The 22,517-nt window shown below is 34.7% G+C and overlaps 1 protein-coding gene across 1 annotated transcript in view; it reads right to left on the bottom strand.

Moving 5' to 3' along the window:
• DPY19L2 (dpy-19 like 2) overlaps positions 1-22,517 on the bottom strand; it is a 94,302-nt gene that overhangs the window by 47,165 nt on the left and 24,620 nt on the right. Inside the window, exons 7-11 of the mRNA XM_047097360.1 lie at positions 19,233-19,290; positions 17,482-17,573; positions 16,202-16,301; positions 2,696-2,773; positions 1,789-1,875 (exon numbers count right to left, since the gene is read on the bottom strand). Coding sequence (XP_046953316.1) covers positions 1,789-1,875; positions 2,696-2,773; positions 16,202-16,301; positions 17,482-17,573; positions 19,233-19,290 — 415 coding nt within the window. The remainder of the gene's footprint in view (positions 1-1,788; positions 1,876-2,695; positions 2,774-16,201; positions 16,302-17,481; positions 17,574-19,232; positions 19,291-22,517) is intronic.

Consider the following 22,517-nt stretch of genomic DNA (forward strand, 5'->3'; position numbering starts at 1 on the left):
GTTATCAGCAAGGCTTCCAGTCAACATTAGTTACCAGTAGTTAAGTTTTTGGGGAATCAAAATTATATGTGGATTTTTAATTGCATGGGGATTTAACATCCCTAGTCCTTGCACTGTTCGAGGATAAACTGTATTATAAATAAAGAAGGCAAAGGAAGATGTAAAATCACCCAATGAGGATTCAAAGAGCAAAACCTAGACCACAGCACCTTCCTGTGCTGCGTTCAATGACCTGAATTCTTAACAAATAAATTTCTTGGAAACAAAACCAGGAAGATATATAGAAAAGCTGTAGGTAAAAATAGAAAATTAATTGATGAAACTATAAATGAAAGCTAGGAGTAATTACCATAATCAAGACAGCTATTCCTGCTTTAGAGCAGTGCAAGGGAGTTATAATTGGGCAGGACACACAGAGGGCTTCTAGAATGGTTAGACAAGTTCTAATTTTGACTTGACGGCAGCTTAAGTTACTTTGTCAAATAACAGTTCATTAATCAGTATTTATCACTACTAGTCAGTACTAAGTACATAAAACATTTGTTTTATGTAGTTTTCTACACGTGTGCTATATTTCAAAACAAAATGCTTTCATAAAAAGGGGTAGATGATTACAAGTACTTTACTTGTAAAGTAATACAAGTAAAAATACTTTTTTTTACAACATTTTAACTTGTATATTTGACAATATTTTACAAGTATATTTTACAATTTTTTACTTGTATATTTTACAAGTAAAAATACTTTACTTGTAAAGTAACTTACTTGTCAGTAATACTGACAAAATTTGACAAAATGCTGAAAGGTTTTGGGGGAGAGAGAAAAAGTAGGGATTACTTATTTGGGGGGAAAAAGAGGCTGGGGACCAAAATATTAAAATATAGGGGAAATCCCAAGAGCCCATCTATGTACCATATGTGGAAAAGTGCCACATTTTGGTATTACTGTGGTTCATATCATTTCTAATCATTACAAAAAGAGAATACCCCAATAACATTCCAGTGGAGGAAAGCACTCCATGCTCTGGCTCATGAATATTAGAAGTGTGACTCTAAAGTAATAAAACGAATTTACTGAACCACCCTTCCAAATACATAATCCAAATGAGTGTTATCCCATGAAAGTAAGTCACATGCATTATTCTCATCATGTTGCCATTGCTTAAAACAGTCTGAAACTCCTCTTTCTAAACTGCCTTCAGAGATAAATTTTTTTCCAGAGATAATTTATGGTGCAAGAAAATCAGTCTAATTACTTTATTGTCACACCATATTTTGATCAAGATCTATATTACCCAAGATCTAATCACCCACCTTGTTCACAAGACTTTGGTCATTTCCAAAAATTAAATCCACCCTTGAAAGATGAAGATTTGCCACCATTGAGGATATTCAAAAGAATGTGCCACCATCTGTGTCTGTGAAGGCATTTCAGAGGAGTTCAAAAATGCTTTGGGCAACGGCAGTGTCACTGCAATAACTAGTGTACTAAACTGACATAGAAAGAAATAACTAATTTTTATCATAGATGGCATATTTTTAAAGTAAGTCTTATTAGCTTATGATTGTTTTTAAAATATTTACTTGGGCATTGCCTTAAAGAGGTAAATTTTGGATTGTATTCATTTTTCAAGGATAAGATAGACAGAAAGCATTATTTGGGAAACAGTTTTTCATGTGAGCAATAATTTGGGAAGGGCACTATTTATTCTCCTAAGCTTATATCACATGGGTAAACCTACTATTTGACAGGTAAAAACAAATCTTCAGGAGCTTAGCAAACACTTACCCATGTCATTAACAAAGATGATGAATAATAAGAAGATAAATACATTGGATTTCCAAACATCAACACAAAACAAAGGAGAACTGAAATCTGAAAATTGAGGAAAAGAAACATCTGTTTTATTGTGACTAGATAAACAGCATGATGCATACTTTGTCTACAGGCATAGTCACTTCTAATACAAATATTATATGCATAAATAAGATTGATAAATACATAAGTAGATCTTGGTCAAATGATAATAGAATTTCAACACACTGATAGGTTTTAAGTATTTTCAACACCATAAATTATATACAGGAGAATTTCATTTTATTTCTCTATTTGCTACTTGCTATAAAGAAAACAGAAAAAACACCATTGTTTCTATTGATTCAATGATGGAATAATATAGTAAGAAAGACTACAGTAAGAATATAGAAAGAATATAGTAAGAAAGTATTAATTTTCTAATCTTATTTTTGTTGGACTACTTGAAGATTTCCATAACTAACAAGGCCATATTTTATTTTCTTAGCTGAAGTATATATATATGTATTTAGAAAGTAAGATTTTAAAAATGCAAAAACATAAAATTTACAGGGTCATATTAATGCAAAGTGCTAAAAATCTCAGATCTCAGGGAGAAAAGGCAGTTTCAAAAGTAATGATAATAATAATAAATAAAACATTAAAAATGTTTAAAGTTTCACAGAACATAAAACATCTATAGTCTAGTTGATAGAGTGTAATCTATCTGATATTATAGATGTAGATATATAATAGTATAATCTTTCCTTCTGGATAATATCAACATCATATACATTAAATACTACTTGGAGGAGGTACCCCCATAAAATAGAGTCAGTTCTGTTTTATCAACCCTGAAATCTTATTTTAATATTTGACTTACAAATGTTAAAAATATTACCATGTTCATATAAATGATCTTCTGAAATTTGTTTGGCTCAATGTACCCCACAACATACATGGGAAATAAAGAAGCTATCTGAAATAAAAATAGCAAAAAAGCAAAAGTGAAAACAAGCAGAAAACAAACACTTCACTACCTATAAGTAAATATAAGAGTTTATTTCCAATAATGATAATCAAAATAATTTGAACCAACATTATCATTAAGAACTAGAATAGCTAGAAAAAATATTTCAAAACCTGTATGAAAGCCACACATCATTAACAAAGCAAAAAAGAATTAGGAAGTTAAAACCAGAGAAGAGATGGAAACCTAGCGATGAGTGTGACATTTTGGGTTGCTTTTATCCCAGACGTAGCTGCCAATTCCAACAGAAGCAGATTCTAATAGAGGTAGTTGAAAGATCTCAATGGACTCAGTACTCAGGGCACACAAAGTACGAGATCCTCACTAAGTCCCCAAGCTTTGCTTTGGGATATAAGAGAGAAGCAGAAGTCAAGCAGCCCTCAGAAAGATGGAAGTCCACCTTTGAATCAGCTCATTCTCTCATTGTATGAGGGTGACTGAAGATTGGTAGTGCCTTTATCTGCCTAGTGGAACAAATTTCAATCTTCTCTCTCGAAGTTAATATCAACCTAGTCCCAAAGTAACTCTGTGATTGTTCATGTACAATATCCAATACCGCATCAAAACCAACCAGATATAGGAGATATCTATTATCACTAGGATAACAGAAACAGATATATAAAGAATCTACTTTATGGGTCAGTAAACTTTTTATGTAAAAAGCAGCTAGTAAATGTGTTATGCTTTGTGGGCCATGTACAGTCTCTGTTGTATATTCTTCGTCTATTTTTTTTTCTTTAATAACACTTTAAAAATGTAAAAACCACTCAGCTTGTAAACTACTCAAAAACATGTCTGGCATCATTAGAAATAGACTTTCTTTTTGATATGTGGAAGGAAATAACAGGTAAAATTGAGACTTCCTGGGGTGCATGGGTGGCTCACTTGGTTAAGCATCTGACTTAAAAGCTCAGGTCAGGATCTCACGGTTTGTGGGTTAGAGCCCCACATCAGCTCTGTGCTGACAGCGCGGAGGCTGCTTGGGATTCTCTCTCTCTGCTCCCCTCCCACTCGTGCTCTCTCTCTCTCTCTCTCTCTCTCTCAAAATAAATAAACTTTAAAAATTTTTCAAATTTCCAAGAGAGTTCTGAAAGCCATAATAGAAATTGAAATATATAAATTTATTACATAAATATGTAAATATGTAAATAAATTTATTACATAAATATTACATAAATTTATATGTAATATAAATATTAGAATAATCAATATTAAGAAAGATGGATTTATTTATTTTTTTAACATTTTTATTTATTTTTGAGACAGGGAGAGACAGAGCATGAACAGGGGAGGGTCAGAGAGAGGGAGACACAGAATCTGAAACAGGCTCCAGGCTCTGAGCTGTCAGCACAGAGCCTGACGCGGGGCTCGAACTCATGGACTGCGAGATCATGACCTGAGCCGAAGTCGGCCGCTCAACCAACTGAGCCAGGCAGGTGCCCCAAGAAAGATGGATTTAAAAGCAGGTTAAATACAACCAAAGAAGTGATAAATTCGAAGGTAGGTCAGAAGAAAACATTTAGAAAAAAGAATCACAAAGGGATGAAAAATATATGAAAGAATATAATAGATACAGAACATACAGTGTAAAGGTCTAATATATTCTACTTTATATCTCAGAAGAGGATATAGGAATGAAATAAAAACTATATTTAAAGAGATTATATCGGAGAAGTTCCAAACATTTACAGAAAAAATCAAGCATCGATTTATAAAGTATTACAAATCCCCAACAAGGGATAAATTAAAACAAACAAAAACTTGACCACACTTGGCATATCATGGTCAAAACTGCTCGAAACCGAAGGCAAAGAGAAAAATTCTTTAAAAATCTGGACACTAACTGACTTTAAGACTTACTATAAAGTTGCAGTAATCAAGACAGCATGATATTGGAAAAATAACAGACAAATTAATCAATGCAATAAAATAGAAAGCCCAGAGACAGATCTATGCAATTATAGGCAAATGAAGCTTGACAAAGAAGCAAAGATAATTCAGTAGGGAAATGATAGTCTTGTCAACAAATGGGGCTGGAAGACTTGGACGTCCATGCACACACAAAAAAATGAACCTAGACCTAGACCTTACATCTCTCCAAAAAAATTAACTCAAAATGGATCTTAGGGGGGGTGCCTGGGTGGCTCAGTCGGTTAAGGGTCCGACTTCGGCTCAGGTCATGATCTCACGGTTTTTGAGTTTGAGCCCTGCATTGGGCTCTGTGCTGACAGCTCAGAGCCTGGATCCTGCTTCAGATTCTGTGTCTCCCTCTCTCTACCCCTCCCCTGCTCACACTCTGTCTCTCTCTGTCTCACAATAAATAAACATCAAAAAAAAAATGGATCTTAGGCCTAAATTTAAAACGCAGACTATAAAACATCCAAAAGATAACATAAGGAGAAAATCTAGGTGACTTTATTTGAGAATGAGTTTTTAGACATAAAACCAAAAGCATGACCCATGAAAAAAATTCATAAATTGAACATTCTTAAAATTAAAAACCTCAGTTCTGCAAAGACACCATTAAGAAAATTAAAAAACAAGGAAGAGACTGTGACAAAATCTTTGCAAAACCCATGTTGATTGATAAAGGTCTGGTATGCAAAATATATTTAGAACTCTTAAAATTCAGAAATAAGAAAACCCAACTTATTTTTTTTTTAATTTTTTTTTAACGTTTATCTATTTTTGAGAGAGACACAGAATCCAAAGCAGACTCCAGGCTCTGAGCTGTCAGCACAGAGCCCAATATGGGGCTCGAACTCAAGGGACCGTGAGATCATGATCTGACTTGAAGTTGGGACACTCAACTAACTGACTGAGCCACCTAGGCGCCCCAGAGAACAACCCAGTTTAAAAATGGGCAAAAGATCCAAACAATTACCTTATCAAATAATATATACAGATGGCAAATAAGCACATATAAAAATGGTAACTGTAAATTAAAGCAATAAGGACATACTGCTACGCACCTATAAGAATGGCTGAAATCCAAAAACCTGATAAAACTGGCAATTTCTTACAAACCGAAACATAGTCTTACAATACAATCCACCAATCACACTCCTGAGTATGTACCCAATTGTGTTACATTCTTATATGCATACAAAATTCACACAAATGTTTCTAGAATCACCCAAGACTGGAAGCAACCACAATGTCCTTCAAAAGGTGAATGGATAAACAAACTGTGTAAATCTGTACAATGAAGTATCATTCAGCAGTATAAAAAAAATGAGCTATCCAGTCATGAAAAGACATGGAGAAACTTAAATGCATATTGCTAAGTGAAAGGAGCTAGGGTGAAAAGGCAACGTGCTCTATGATTCCAACTACTTGACATTTTATTTTGGTTATACTTTATTCAATTAAAGATTGCAGAACTCTACTGCAAAGTACAGTATTACCATTGCTTATATTTTAGAGGATAGTATTCACAGTCATTATTTTGACTGAGCCCAGGAGTTCTTTAGTTTGGGCCTTTGAACAGAAAAGTCCCATGCAATTTAACACTCAGTAGTAAAGAGGTTAGGAGTTCATTGTATGTACAATTTCAAAAAAAATTTGCAAACACAGAAACAATGAGTAATTTATTCAAGAGTGCCAAGGAGACGTTTGTGTTAAAGCTGAAGATGGTAATACTTTCAAGTACTAAACAATTTACCTGAATACAGTTTTCCAGTGCTTTGTCATACCTTAGCTACTTAGAGCTTCAAATACAAGTTTGTTTGGTTTTTTTAGAGACAATCCTATACATTTAAATCCTATCAATGGATACTAGAGTACCAATGCTATCTCCACCCTAAAAGGTACTTACTTGGTGGTGTGGAAAAAAAGGCAAGGATACAAATAGCTCAGCAAACCTCTTTTCAACACATTATCAAGTGCCTCATAAAACAGAAGGCGACCATCAAAACTCACAGTTCAAGAATGCATAAATTATTACAAGTTTATTCTATAAATCAACTATCCAGAATTTGGGAGTTTGAGGCTAATATCTTACTGTCAAAGCCTTTGTCATTTCTTGTTCTCTCAGCCTAAATACCTTACTACCCACCTCCTCCCCCAGAAGAGATAAGACAGGTGGAATGTAGCTCCAAGCAATATACCAGGTAATGGATAATCAGAACTTAACTAGACTTAAGAATTTTACCCTTTTTATTATGGTTAGAATCTCTACTAAGGAACCCCCTATTTTTTCCAGATTTATTAAGATGTAACTAACTCACAACATTATGTAAGTTTAAGGTGTATAACATGTTGATTTGACATACCTATATATTATAACAGGATTAGCACTTCAGTGTTAGCTAATATCTCCCTCCATTATGTCACCAAATTCCCATATCATTTTTGTAGTAAGAACATTTAAGATTTACTCTCCTAGCAACTTTCAAGTATATAAAACAATATTGTTAATTGTAATCACTCTACTGTGTATTAGATCTCCCAAATTCATTCATCTTCCAATTGCAAGTTTGTGTTCTTTGAACAATATCTCCCTATCTCCCACCCCCACATACTGGTAACCACCATTCAACTCTACTAGCTTGGCTGTTTTTGTTTCCACATATAAATGGTATCATACAGTATTTGTTGTTCTCTGCCTGACATATCTCACCTAGCACAAGGCCCTCAAGGTCCATCTATGTTGGCACAAATGGCAGGATTTTCTTCTTTCTCATAGCAGAATATTCCACTGTGTGTGTGTGTGTGTGTGTGTGTGTGTGTGTATCCCATCTTCTTTATCCATTCATGTGTTGAAAGTCACTTAGGTTGTTTCCACATCTTGGCTATTGTGAATAATGCTGTAACAAACATGGAAATTTAAATATCTCTTGGATAATCTCTTTTCATTTCCTTTGGATATACACCTAGAAATGGAATTGCTGGATCATATAATAGCTCTATTTTTAATTACATGGAGAGCCTCCAAACTCTTCCATAGTGGTTACACCAATTTAAATTCACACCAACAGAGCATAAGCATTCACTCCATTTCTACTACATCCTCTCCAACACTAATTATCTCTTATCTTTTTATGTTAATCTCTTATCAGATGTATAGACAAGTAACATTGCATCAAACTAAAAAGCTTCTGCACAGCAAAGGAAACAATCAACAAAGTAAAAAGGCAATCTATAGAATGGGAGAAAATATTTGCAGACCATATATCTGACAAAAGGTTAATATCCAAAATACTTATTACTAAACAAAACCTCCTAATATTCTAGGGAAAAACTAATAATGCTATTAAAAAATGGGCAAAGGCTTGAACAGGTATTTACCCAAAGATATGCAAATGGATAATATATATACAAAAAAATGCTCAATATCACTAATTATCAGTGAAATACAAATCAAAACCACAATGGTATGTTATCTCACACCCATTAGGATGGTTATTATCAACAACCAGGCAACAAGTATTAATGAGGATATGGAAAAAAGGGAACTCTTTCACACAGTTCACACAGTTGATACATATGCAAAATTGTATGGCTGCTATGGAAAACAGTATGAAGGTTCCTCAAAAAATAAAAAATAGAATTATCATATAATCCAGCAATCACACTTCTAGGTATTTATCTTAAAGAATTGAAAACAGGGAGGAGCCAAGATGGCAGAACAGCATGGAAGTTTTTTGTATGTCTCGCATCCATGAGACACAGCCAGAACAACACTAAACCATCCTACACACCTAGAAAACTGACTGGAGGATTAACACAACAATCTGCACAACCTGAACCACAGAATTCAGCAGGTAAATGGTATAGAGAAGTGAATTTAGGGAGCAAGAAGGTGCAGGAAGGAGGGTGCTTTTGTGAGCAGAGAGAGGATGGAGACTGGGGTGGGGGAGTGGGGGGCAGGGAAGTATATGGGAAAAGCACCCCTCCCCAAAAGCAGCTGAGAAAGTGGAAAATTGGAAATAGCTGCAGGGACTAAACTAAAAAGAGAGAAAGGAGAAAGGAGAAGGTTTAAATTCCATTAAGACTGTAAACAAGGGGAGTGCAAAGTCTGCAACTCCACAGCTCAATACTGGCGGTGCTCTGGTGGGAAGGGCAAATTCCCAGGAACTGAGTGGGGTCTGGGAGGTTCCCAGACCACATGGGGAAAAGCGGTTCCACTGCTGGAAGGACATTTGGTGGAGACTGTTGAAGCCACCTGGTCCCAGCAGACCCCAGAAAACCACATTCGCTGGTGCTGGAACAAGGTCATTAAGGGTGAAGCCTGGTGCCAGATGTGTGGTGTGATTTTCCATAATCCCTGAAACGCTGCTGCTACACTATCTCGTGAACTTTTTCTGGGGTGGGCTGGCACCTGGCCACAGCCTCAGGGCATTGGCAGCAACAGGGTCCCGCAAGCGTTCCTGGGTGCAGCTGGCATTCGGCCATTGCTCGGTGAGACCCTCTTGCAAAGGGTTGGAGACTTCAACACCCCACTCACAGCAGTGGGCAGATCATCTAATCAAAAAAGGAAACAATGGTTTTGAATGACACACTGGACCAGGTGGACTTAACAGATATATTCAGAACATTCCATCCTAAAGCAACAGAATATACATTCTTCTCCAGTGCCCATGGAATGTTCTCCAGAATAGACCATATACTGGGACACAGATCAGCCCTAAGTAAGTACAAAAAGATTGAGATCATACCGTGCATATTTTCAGACCACAATGCTATGAAACTCAAAATCAACCACAAGAAAAAAATTTGGAAAGGTAACAAATACTTGGAGACTAAAGAACATCCTACTAAAGAATGAATGGGCTAACCAAGAAGTTAAAGATGAAATTAAAAAGTATATGGAAGCGAACGAAAATGATAACACTACAACCCAAAACCTCTGGCATGTAGCAAAGGCAGTCATAAGAGGAAAGTATATAGCAATCCAGGCCTTCCTAAAGAAGGAAGAAAGATCTCAGATACACAACCTAATCTTATGCCTTAAGGAGCTCAAAAAGGAACAGCAAATAAGACCCAAAACCAGCAGAAGACAGGAAATAATAAAGATTAGAGCAGAAATTAATGCTATCGAAACCAAGAAAACAGTAGAACAGATTAATGAAACTAGAAGCTGGTTCTTTGAAAGAATTAACAAAATTGACAAACCACTAGCCAGTTTGATCAAAAAGAAAAAGGACCCAAATAAATAAAATCAAGAAAGAAAGTGGACAGATCACAACAAACACAACAGAAATAAACACAATAATAAGAGAATATTATGAGCAATTATAGGCCAATAAAATGGGCAATCTGGAAGAAATGGACAAATTCCTAGAAACATATACACTACCAAAACTGAAACAGGAAGAAATAGAAAATTTGAACAGACCCATAACCAGTAAGGAAATTGAATTAGTAATCAAAAATCTCCTAAAAAACAAGGGAGTCCAGGGCCAGATGGCTTTCCAGGGGAATTCTAGCTACCAAACATTTAAGGAAGAATTAACACCTATTCTCTTGAAGCTGTTCCAACAAATACAAATGGAAGGAAAACTTCCAAACTCTTTCTATGAAGCCAGCATTACCTTGATTACAAAACCAGACAGAGACCACACTAAAAAGGAGAACTATAGACCAATTTCCCTGATGAACATGGATGCAAAAATCCTCAATAATATATTAGCCAACCAGATCCAACAATACATTAAAAAAATTATTCACCAAGACTAAGTGGGATTTAAACCTGGGATGCAGGGCTGGTTCAATATCTGCAAAACAATTAATGTGATTCATCACATCAATAAAAGAAAGGACAAGAACCATATGATCCTCTCAATAGATGCAGAGAAAGCATTTGACAAAATACAGCACCTCTTCTTGATTAAAATCCTCAAGAAAGTAGGGACAGAAGGATAAGGTCAGGAACAAGATAGGGATGTCCACTCTTGCCACTGTTATTCAACATAGTATTGGAAGTCTTAGCCTCTGCAATCAGACAACACAAAGAAATAAAAGGCATCCAAATCAGCCAGGAGGAGGTCAAACTTTCACTCTTTGCAGATGACATGATACTCTATATGGGAAACCCAAAAGATTCCACCAAAAACTGCTAGAATTGATTCATGAATTCAGCAAAGTTGCAGGATATAAAATCAACGCACAGAAATCGGTTGCATTCCTATACACCAATAATGAAGTGAGAGAAAGAGAAATCAAGGAATCGATCCCATTTACAGTTGCACCAAAACCCATAAAATACCTAGGAATAAATCTAACCAAGGAGATAAAAAAATCTATACATTGAAAACTACAGAAAGCTTATGAAAGAAATTGAAGAAGACACCAAAAAATGGAAAAAGATTCCATGCTCCTGGATAGGAAGAACAAATATTGTTACAATATCTATACTATCCAAAGCAATCTACATATTCGATGCAATCCCTATCAAAATAATACCAGCATTCTTCACAGAGCTAGAAAAAAGAATCCTAAAATTTGTATGAAACCAGAAAAGACCCCGAATAGCCAAAGCAATCTTGAAAAAGAAAACCAAAGCAGGAGGCATCATAATCCCAGACTTCAAGCTATACTACAAAACTGTAATCATCAAGACAGTATGTTACTGGCATAAGAACAGACACTCAGATCAATGGAATAGAATAGAGAACCCAGAAATGGACCCACAAACATATGGCCAACTAATTTTTGACAAAGCAGAAAAGAATATCCAAGACAGTCTCTACAGCAAGTGGTGCTGGGAAAACTGGACAGCGACATGCAGAAGAATGAACCTGGACTACTTTCTTACACCATACACAAAAATAAACTCAAAATGGATGAAAGACCTAAATGTAAGACAGGAAGCCATCAAAATCTTTGAGGAGAAAGCAGGCAAAAACCTTTTTGATCTTGCCCGCAGCAACTTCTTACTCAACACGTCTCTGGAGGCAAGGGAAACAAAAGCAAAAATGAACTACTGGGACCTCATCAAAATAAAAAGCTTCTGCATAGCAAAGGAAACAATCAGCAAAATAAAAGGCAACCGACAGAATGGGAGAAGATACTTGCAAATGACATATCAGATAAAGGGTTAGTATCCAAAATCTATAAAGAACTTACCAAACTCAACACCCAAAAAACAAAAAATTCAGTGAAGAAATGGGCAAAAGACATGAACAGACACTTCTCCAAAGAAGACATCCAGATGGCAAACTGACACATGAAAAAATGCTCAACATCACTCATCATCAGGGAAATACAAATCAAAACCACAAGGAGGTACCACCTTACACCTGTCAGAAGGGCTAACATGAACAACTCAGGCAACAACAGATGTTGGCAGAGAAAGAGGATCTCTTTTGCATTGTTGGTGGGAATGCAAGCTGGTGCAGCCATTCTGGAAAACAGTATGGAGGTTCCTCAAAAAACTAAAAATAGAACTACCTTAGACCCAGCAATTGAACTACTAGGCATTCATCCCAGGGATACAGGGGTGCTGTTTCAAAGGGGCACATGCACCCCCCATGTGTATAGCAGCACTGTCAACAATAGCCAAAGTATGGAAAGAGCCCAAATGTCCATTGATGGATGAATGGATAAAGAAGGCGTGGTATATATATACAATGAAGTATTACTCGGCAATGAAAAAGAATGAAATCTTGCCATTTGCAACTACGTGGATGGAACTGGAGGGTATTATGCTAAGTGAAATTAGTCAGAGAAAGACAAAAATCATATGACTTCACTCATATGAGGACTTTAAGAGACAAAACAGATGAACATAAGGGAAGGGAAACAAAAGTAATATAAAAACAGGGAGGGGGACAAAACAGAAGAGACTCATAAATATGGAGAACAAACTGAGGGTTCCTGGAGGGGGTGTGGGAGGGGGGATAGGCTAAATGGGTAAGGGGTGCTAAGGAATCTACTCCTGAAATCATTGTTGCACTATATGCTAATTTGGATGCAAATTTAAAAAAAAAATAAAAAATAAAACAAGATAAAAACAAAAACAAACAAAAAAGTATTGAAAACAGAATCTTGAAGAGATACGAGCACTCCCGTGCTCACTGTAGCACTATTCATAATATCCTAAATGTGGAAATAACCTAAATGACAATCAATGGATAAATGGATTAAAAATGTGTCATACACATAAAATGGAATATCATAAGTCTTAAAAAAGATGTAAATCCTGTAATATGGCACAATATGAATGAGGATAATTCATAATTTCATTATGCTAAGTGAAATAAGCTAGTCATAGAAGGTCAAATACTGCATGATTCCACTTATATGAGGTATTTAGAATAGACAGACCCATGGAAGCAAAGAATAGAATAGTGATAGCCAGAGGCTAGGTGGGGGGGAGGGGGGTGAAGAAATGGAAAGTTGCTAATCAATGCATAAAAAGTTTCAGTTATGACATATCAATAAACTCTAGAGATCTGTACAACACTGAGCCTATAGATAACAATACTGTATTCTATCTACACTTAACAAATTTGTGAGGATGGGATATCTATGTTAAGTGTTCTTACCACACACAGATGCACTTAAAATTTTTTAAGACACAGGGGTGCCTGGGTGGCTCAGTCAGTTAAGCGTCTGACTTCGGCTCAGGTCATGATCTCATGGCATGTGAGTTCTGTGATGACACCTCAGAGCTTGGAGCCTGCTTTGGATTCTGTGTCTCCCTCTCCCTCTTCCTCTCCCCCACTTGTGTTCTGTCTCTGTCTCTCTCTCTCTCTCAAAACTAAACATTAAAAAATTTAAAAAAATAATTTGAAGGCACATTACATAAAAATAAAAGGAATATTATGCTAAGTGAAATAAGTCATACAGAGAAAGACAGATACCATATGTTTTCACGCTTATGTGGATCCTGAGAAACTTAACAGAAGTCCAGGGGGGAGGGGAAGGAAAAAAAAAAGGTTAGAGAGAGAGAGAGCCAAAGCATAAGAGACTCTTAAAAACTGAGAACAAACTGAGGGTAGATGGGGGGTGGAAGGGAGGGTAATGGGTATTGAGGAGGGCACCTTTTGGGATGAGCACTGGGTGTTGTATGGAAACCAATTTGACAACAAATTTGATACTAAAAAAAAATAACTAAAAGGAATATTTAACAACTGTGCATATCATAATATTACATCAACATATTTAAAGAATAGATATTGATCGACTGTTAAAGTAGAAGATTTTAACACATTCCCCCTCTAGTAACTGAAATAAGCAAACAAAAATAGTAGATAACAAAAAAAATTGAATAGCATAATTAAGAAACTTTGCCCAATTAACATATGTAGAACTATATACCTAACAAATATAAAATACCCAATCTTTTAAAATGCATCAAAAATAGAAAATACCTGGGAATAAATCTAATGAAAGATCTGTAAGGTCTCTAAAAATCTATGTAACATTATTAAGGAAAATTAACCAAGAACTAGTTAAGTGGATATATATCATGTTTTGTGGTCAGAAAACACAAGATTTTAAAGATTTTTTTTTTTTTACTGAAATGAAACTTCTTCAAAATGAAAAGGAAAGGAATAGGTATGGAACCTCCTGAAATTTCATCTAAATATGGGGGAGAAACAAGTCTAGAATGAAGGTTTTAAGAGGCAGTAGGAGAAAAAATGCAGTTGCTTTCTGCCGGTCTCCTTTTGAGTCCAGCTCATTTAATATGATACAGTGGTTAAAAGGAAGTTCATAAATTCACCTTGTGAGGAAAATTAATCTTGACACTAATTATGAAAGATGTGTCATATAGGTACTTATATAGAAAAGCAATTAGATAATAGAGTACACTCAATTAATTATAGTTTCACAAAAGGTACAGAAATGTTCTTCAAATGCATATTTCTTTTATTACTGCTGCATGAAAGCTGAAGGCATTTTAGCAAGGAAGTAAGATAATATAGCCAAGTGTGCAGCCTTCAACAGAGAAGAGTTCAAAGGCCTTAGACATGCAACAAAAATAAACTGGAAAATGCTGGAGCTTTGCAGTTGGATAGACTTGATTTGAATTTAATCTTTGAGCCTCTCTTTATCTATAATACCCATCTGACTGGACTCCTTGAGGATTAAATGATAAACTGTGAAACTGAAATCTGGCATATGTTAGTCTCCCTTTCTTTCCTCTCAGAGACCAGTATCATTAGGATATACAAGTCTGGACCACCCTTATTAAGTATCACAAATAAGCTGTGGCTAAGAGAAACACTGAAGGGGCGAAAATTCTGCTCAGTTGCTGAAATGTTGCTGTTTGAATTTCTGGTTGAAAAGAGAGCCCTCTCATTAGATACAAGCAACAGAGTTGACATTCTGTTGTGAAAATGTAGACAACGGGCTTCTTTTCTTGCCCCCAGACGAAGGTTTCATCATGATTCTGCAGACACTGGCCTTAAAGTGAGTAGGTGGCAACACACTGTACACTTTAAACTTATAAATTATTGCTCATCAGTTGTATCTCAATAATGAAAGAAAAAAGAAAAGAAAGAAAGAAAAGCCTAGCACATCTTTTGAATGGATCAAAAATCATTAAAGCGGTATCAAAATTACCCAAACAGCTACTTAAGCAGTCTCATCAGCACCAGTGGATTAATACATGTGCTTGCGAGGAAGTGAGGCACATTAGAAATCTATGCTGGCACGTGCACATAATGGAAACCAGACTCTCTGTGTTACAACCTGGAAGGGCCAACTCTAAGGAAGTAAAGCACAGAGAATACTTTAAACATGTAGCACCAATTAAGCTGAGATTATCATTTCATTCCTTGTAGATAATGGGCAGCACCAGTCTTCTTGGTACAATTTCTTATCGGCAATAGAGAACATTATTATTATCAGTGCTAGTTAGTTAGGTAGAAAGGAGCTCTGATGGAAACTTTGGGTATCATGAAATTTCATCAAAATTGACCTTTTACTCTCTGCTTTTCCAGCTCAGTTTCTGGCCGTTAGTTACTTAATGGCAGGATATGGCCTCAAATTCACTCAAATAATACCACGATTGAAGCCCTGAGAAGCACTGTCCAGTACGATTCTGCTCTTCAGACAAAACAGCCAACAGTAAACTAGATTAGAAGCAGATACCCCCTACCATGAAGAATAGGATTGGCCCTTACCATGCTGGGTAGCTTGGCATCCAAAGTGATTCCTAAGATAAAAGGAAAATCTACAGGCAAATTTATAGAGATCATCTCAAAAATAAACAAGAAAAATTGTGACTTAAATAGGAAAAGGTCTTTTGCGTGTTGATCATTAATATCTGCCTAACTAAACCAATACATTAATAGAATGTAGAACTATAATTATTCCGTATTTTAAAAAACTATTAGAGCAGTAACATCATGACATTTTAAAACTTCTACAAAAGCAACCAAGTACATCTTGCATTCAACTTAAATTAGTTTGAAATCATCTTACCTGAGTAAAAAGTATAAACTGAGCAAACTGCCAGGGAAGCATAAAAGCAACATTGGAAAGACAGAGTGCAATAAAATGCCTTCTACTATTGTTCGAGGTCCTTAATAGAGAGAATTAATACCAGTAAGTTTTACCATTAAAGTTAAGCTATCACTAAACAGAAAAGCTAACTGCAAAATGATGAAATCTAATGACTCCTTACCTTTGATCTAAGGCAACAAAATATAGTCAAATTTAAAAACTCATTAAAAAGAAAATACCTGTCATAAAAATGCTTAGTACAAAACAATCTAAATTAGCAGTGTAAATACTGTATCTAGTTTACCAGTAAATAAAATACTTTAAACATAAAAGTTTATTTTCCTTTCACTGTGCATAACATAAGAAATTTAATACTCCAGCAATGTGGTCAGAAAATAGAACATGAACTGACCCTGCATAGCTCAAGGTACTTATCCTATATTAGCAGCAACAGTTTTACATACCACCATTTTTATATTTCAAAAAGCAATGGAGGAAAAGTGTACAAGCTGGTGAAGTAATAAATTAACAATGAGAAAAATTTAAAGAAAAAAATTAAAATGATGACTTAAAGAGAATTCTGGAATGCAGTTATAAACTACTGCACACTGAAGTTTTAAATTGTCCAGTCTGCAATTATGAAATATCAGTAACCAACACCTTTTACCACAGATAGTGTTAGTATCTTTTCGAATATGAAAAAGAAATGTACAACATTTTGTGTAAATCATAAAATTGTAGCCGTTCTTTTTTATAAAGATTTATAAAGGATTTTGATAAATCCTTACACTATGTTATATAAATTTTCAAAAGCAAAACTTTAAATGTTCATATTGTTTTGTTATATTATCACAAAATATATTCACTAAGTACTCAGTTATATTTACCAAACAAAAATGACTCTGGACTAAAGTACAGAGTGTGTAATACATGCACTCACGGGTATAATCCTAATATTGTAGTTAACACATTTCATTCCAGGAAACCCCTGACTGGTCAGACTAAAATCACTTCAAAAATATAAAAAGAAACCATCTCTCTAGGAATTTAGATTACGAAAAATCTGTAGTCTAGACTCAAGTGGAAAGCAATTATTTGCGTAATTTTAGATAATTTTCTCAACTAGATACTCAATTTAATTTTAAAGTAACTATAAATAAAAGGAAAACTAAATTCTACAATTATAACTTTAATAAGTTGAAGCATATTTTAAGAAAGCTTACATAATTTATTTAGATTTGTTTATAAACAAAAATTACCTGAGAATCAAAGTTAAAATGCACATCTGAAGTACAAGAAATGGATATGAGAAACTTTCCCGGAGAGGTGGTGTCCACATTACACGGGTAGCCTGAAATCAATAAAATGCTTACTTTGCTTTATGTTCCATTACAGTAAACATTATTAATCTAAAAACCATGGGTAGGCTGGTTTTAATACTTTTAATACCAGACTCATTGATTTCTGAATAGCTGGGATAGCTTCTCAGTTTTTGGAGCTCGCTTAATGGGCATACAGGCATTAGGTAGAAAGCCACTGACTAGCAAGTCCAGAAGCAAGTGAAAGATGTATCATGCCAAATATAAGAAAACCTGAAGGACAAACAAGATGACAGGCATAGGAGTGGTGAGGATTCTGGGACTGACAACCAGATCCACATTCTAGCTCTGCACTAATGATCCTGGCATCCCAGGGCTGTGGCCCAGAAAAATATTTAACCAAATGTCATCTAGGGCATGCACAAGCACCAAGAGAATTTACACATAACAAGTTTAATGAGTACAGACACACAGTACAAATAATTAAGATGGTCTCTGAATCCGTGAAATATATCTTTAAAAGAGTTAACTGTAAATTTCTAAAAACAACTGGAAGTATTTGTAAATCACTAATGTGATGCATAAATGAAAGTATTAACATTTTGTACAGGCTTTAAAACTAATCATTTCTAAGACATGAGTGAGAATATTATAAAAGTTCTATGTCAAGAATTCTAAAATTCTAGAGAAAATCATAACTCTTATAAACTCTTATTACTCCTATTCTAAGAAACCAAAACTATAAACTTTGGAAGATTAATTATGGTATGTTTAAGAAAGTTTGGCATACTCAAAGAAAAGTTCTTGCCTTTATATTAACACCTGGTGAATGACAATGTATTCGTTTAAGTTTATACATTTAAGATATTTATGTATAATTTTTATGATTCCCTTGTCTAACTAGTTTTCTAAAATTCACCAAGTGTTTGCCTTTCCCAGTAGTAACAGAAACTTCAACCCTATGTAACCCATGCCAAAACATATTACATATTTTGCTTCCAAAAGCTAGCAGTCATATTCTCTCTCTTTTCACTGCCACATCCTCAGCATCGAACAGAATCTGGCATAGGTCATGTACTCAGTATTTTGTTGAATGAATCTATCATACTCTAAGTTTCTATGAGCTCTTTGTAGGTAGACTATACCCCATTGGACTGAGTTAGTAAATTTCTATTTTGAATTCAGCATTTTGTGTAACTGAAAAAGGCAGCCTGATGTAATAACAGAAACAAGGTATTAGAGCAAGACAGATGGAGAATGGGAAACCCAGCTTCACCAGGTACTGACTGTGAAATCCTGCATAAGTAACAACCAGCCTAAATTACAATTTCACATCTTCTACCGTGAGGAGAACAGCTACCTTGCAAAAAAGTGTGGTATGAGTAAATGAGATGTTTATCAAGTGCCTGAACTCAACAAGTACAGTATTTGCTTTTTCAACAAAATAGAGTATTTGCTTTTTCTACAAAATGTAGGTATACTAAAAACCAAGCAAGATACTTCACATCATGAATTCTAATTATGTAAAAATGTGGATTAACATGATTAAAATATCAACTTACAACATAAGGTTCTTTAAAATATTGCGAAGTCCTAAGTAACATGCAATTATATATTGTTTTGATGAATGTATTTCCTTGTTCCTATATAGCCCCTTCTATTTCTTAAAAATTATTTTCTAGAAAACAAACCTCTCCATGGTTGAAAAAGTAGCATAATACTGTAATTAGACCTCCAAGTTGAGTCCCACTGTTAAAAAAAGAGTATACGTTCATAATTCATGCAAAATATAGTGAGTTTCTCACTAAATTATCTCTTACAATTTAAAGTCATATTTAAGACACCACAGTACTGAACCATATAAAATGATAGTAACAATTTCAAAAGTACCCATGTAGTTAATATTTTAATCTTGAATGTACAAGCATACAAAGTATACATATAAAGAAATCAGAATTTTATAATTTATTGTATTTAAATTATTTTCTAAACAAAATACATGTGAACATAAAAGTTTTTTACAGGCCAGCATTTCAAAGCCTATATTGCATTCTTTGAATTTTCTCAATGGAGGCCAGGTTTTGTTTTTGAAATTGGATTTCAGTGACTGGGAGATGAAGACAAGAGCCCAAAAGTTTCACTTAGCAGTAACTCTGAACTATCTAAACTACTACATTCTTTTGTTAAGTCCCAAAGAAACAGCAATGCAAAATGCAAAACTTAGATCCCAGATGGCAAAACTTAATCATCCCAGATGATTAGCTCATAATCATCAAAGATTATGAACTGTTTCTTAAAGTTGCCTTTTCTTTGTACATTGTCATCACTGTATCCACGGCTTCACACTTGGAAGACAATATCACATGAATGACTGAAGAACTAACGAAATGAGCTCAAAACAACAAGCAAAGGAAAGCTAATAGGAAGTAATATACCATCAACAGATTTTCATGAAAGAAAATTCAAAGAATGCCTTTGAAAAGAAAGAAATTGCGAGGAGGAACCTGTGAGAGACAGAAGACTGTAGCATACAGAAAGTAGGACCATGTGGATATAAATGTGAGCAAGATTCAACAACATAAATGGCGATAACAGTGACTGCTATGGAGGGGAAATAGTAGCACTAAACTACGATAATAATTGTAAGATATGAGGGGCTGCTTTGAAGCAAAGTGTCCTCAAATTCCTTGTATTGTAAGAAGGGGAAATATCTCAATTAATTTTAGACTTGATAAAGTCAGATAAGCATGTTAATGTTTTATTATTAACCACCAAAAGAACAGAAATGGAATAGCTACATTCCAAGTTACTGCCAACGGCGAGGGTAGCCAGTGTAAGAAATATAAATTTACCCCTGCTTCCTATTTCTTTGTTTCTCATATGCCATTGTTTCTGCTCTCGTCACAATATTGGTGATGCTATATATATATATATATATATATATATATATATATACACACACACACATACATATATATACATATACTGTATGTCAGCTAACTTATAATTCATTGTCAAGTTAGCTGACATACAGTATATATACAGTGTGCTCTTGATTTGGGGGTAAACACTTTTATAGCCAACATTTGTTTTATCTATATATCCTTTTTTTAAAGACTGGAGCTGAATAATGTATTTGATATTCCTGAACTGTGTAAACAATTCAGAGAAGACTATCACCTCTTGGGTACTTCTCCCAGGGAAAAATATTAACTTTAAAAAGTTTTAGTCTTGTATAACATTTTCCATATAAAAAAAGAGTAATATGGATAATTTCAAAAATAGAACATTTTAAAGCTGCCAACATAATCTAAAAATAATTCTTTTCCATCAAAATATTGATGAGCTTATATTTTCCTAAAACACATATATTAAAACATACATAAAATTTTCTAGTTTCTAGAATATAAAGTGAACATCCTTTCAACCACTATATATCATTGAAATAGAAAATTGATCACGCCTTGGGTCCCTACCTGACACCCCTTCAAAAGCCACTATCCTGATTTTTGTATTAATATAACCACATCTATACACATACTATGATTTACTTTAATCTGTTTTTAAACTGTATACAAATGGAAGTATGCAGCCTTTCTTTAATTCTGTGCTTGCCTTCATTCATTCAACATTCTATTTGTAAGAATAATCCATGTTGATGTGTATAGCTACAGCTCATTCATTCTCAATGTTGTGTAGTAGTTCGCTATTAATAAACTGTAATGGGTACATTTCTCTGTTCATAGATAGAGTTGTTTTCAGCTTGCAGCTCTTACAAACAACACTGCTGGTGTCACCTGCAATACATACTTTCTGGTGTACATAGTATAATTGGCACACAATTATGTTAGTTTCAGGTATACAACATGATTCAACATCTCTATACATTATGATATGCTCACAGATGTAGCTACCATCTGTCACCATACAACACTATTACAATACCATTAACTATATTCCCAATACTGTGCCTTTTCTCCCCGTGACTTACTCATTCCATAACTGGAAGCCTGTATCTCCCATTCTCCTTTATCTATTTTGCTCATTCCCCATTCCCCTCCTCCGTGGCAAACACCAAGTTTGTTCCCTGTATTTAAAGGTGTATATACTTTAAATTGGAATTGCAGAGTTAGAAAGTATCTACACTTTCAACTTTACTAAATTAATGCACACAGTTTTTCCAAAATAGTTGTACTAATTTGTATGTCCACTTGCCACAGAAAAAAAGTTCCTTTTGCCAATCTAGTAGATGTGAAATATCCTTGCGGATAAAATCTGTATTTTTCTGATAAGTAATTATGGTAGTCAACTTTACATAAGTTTATTGGCAATTTGGAATTCTTCTCATATATGTCTGATCATAAATACTCTGTGCACTTTTCTATTGGGTTGTCTGTCTTCTTAGTCTTGTCTCCTCTCTAGAATATAAATTCTAAAAGGACAGAGGTTCTTTTGTATTCCTGGCACCTGGAGTGCCATGTGATTGCAAAGTCTGGATACAATGTTGGTTATATGCTTTGTAATATCTTTTCCCAGTTTGTGGATTATCTTTTCATTTTATAATGCCTTGAGGAATTTAATTCTTCCCATCAAATTTATTAGTTTTCTTCTTCATGGCTAAACTTTTGTTCCTTGTTTAAAGAAATCTTTTCTTATCCCAAGTTACTGATATTCATTCTAAGCATTTTATATTTTTTCTTTCATATTTGAGTTTTTACTCTAGGATTTAATTTTCGTACAGTTTCAACTTCTCTTTGTTCCTTAATGATCTTCCAGTGATTCCAGGACCATGTGTTGAGAAGCTGGTCCTTACCTACTGATGGACAATATCCACTCTCAGCATACATCAAGTGTCTTTAAATGGGCCAAGTGTTTCTGAGACCTGCTTTACTCCACTGTTCTACCTGCCTATCCCCATACCACAATCACATTACCTTATTTACATCAGATTTATAATACAGAAATGATTACTAAAG

This window comes from Lynx rufus, unplaced genomic scaffold (genome assembly GCF_022079265.1).
Source record: "Lynx rufus isolate CCGP_SWC_20201006 ecotype Redwood Valley unplaced genomic scaffold, mLynRuf1.p SCAF_4, whole genome shotgun sequence".
Lineage (NCBI taxonomy): Eukaryota > Metazoa > Chordata > Mammalia > Carnivora > Felidae > Lynx > Lynx rufus.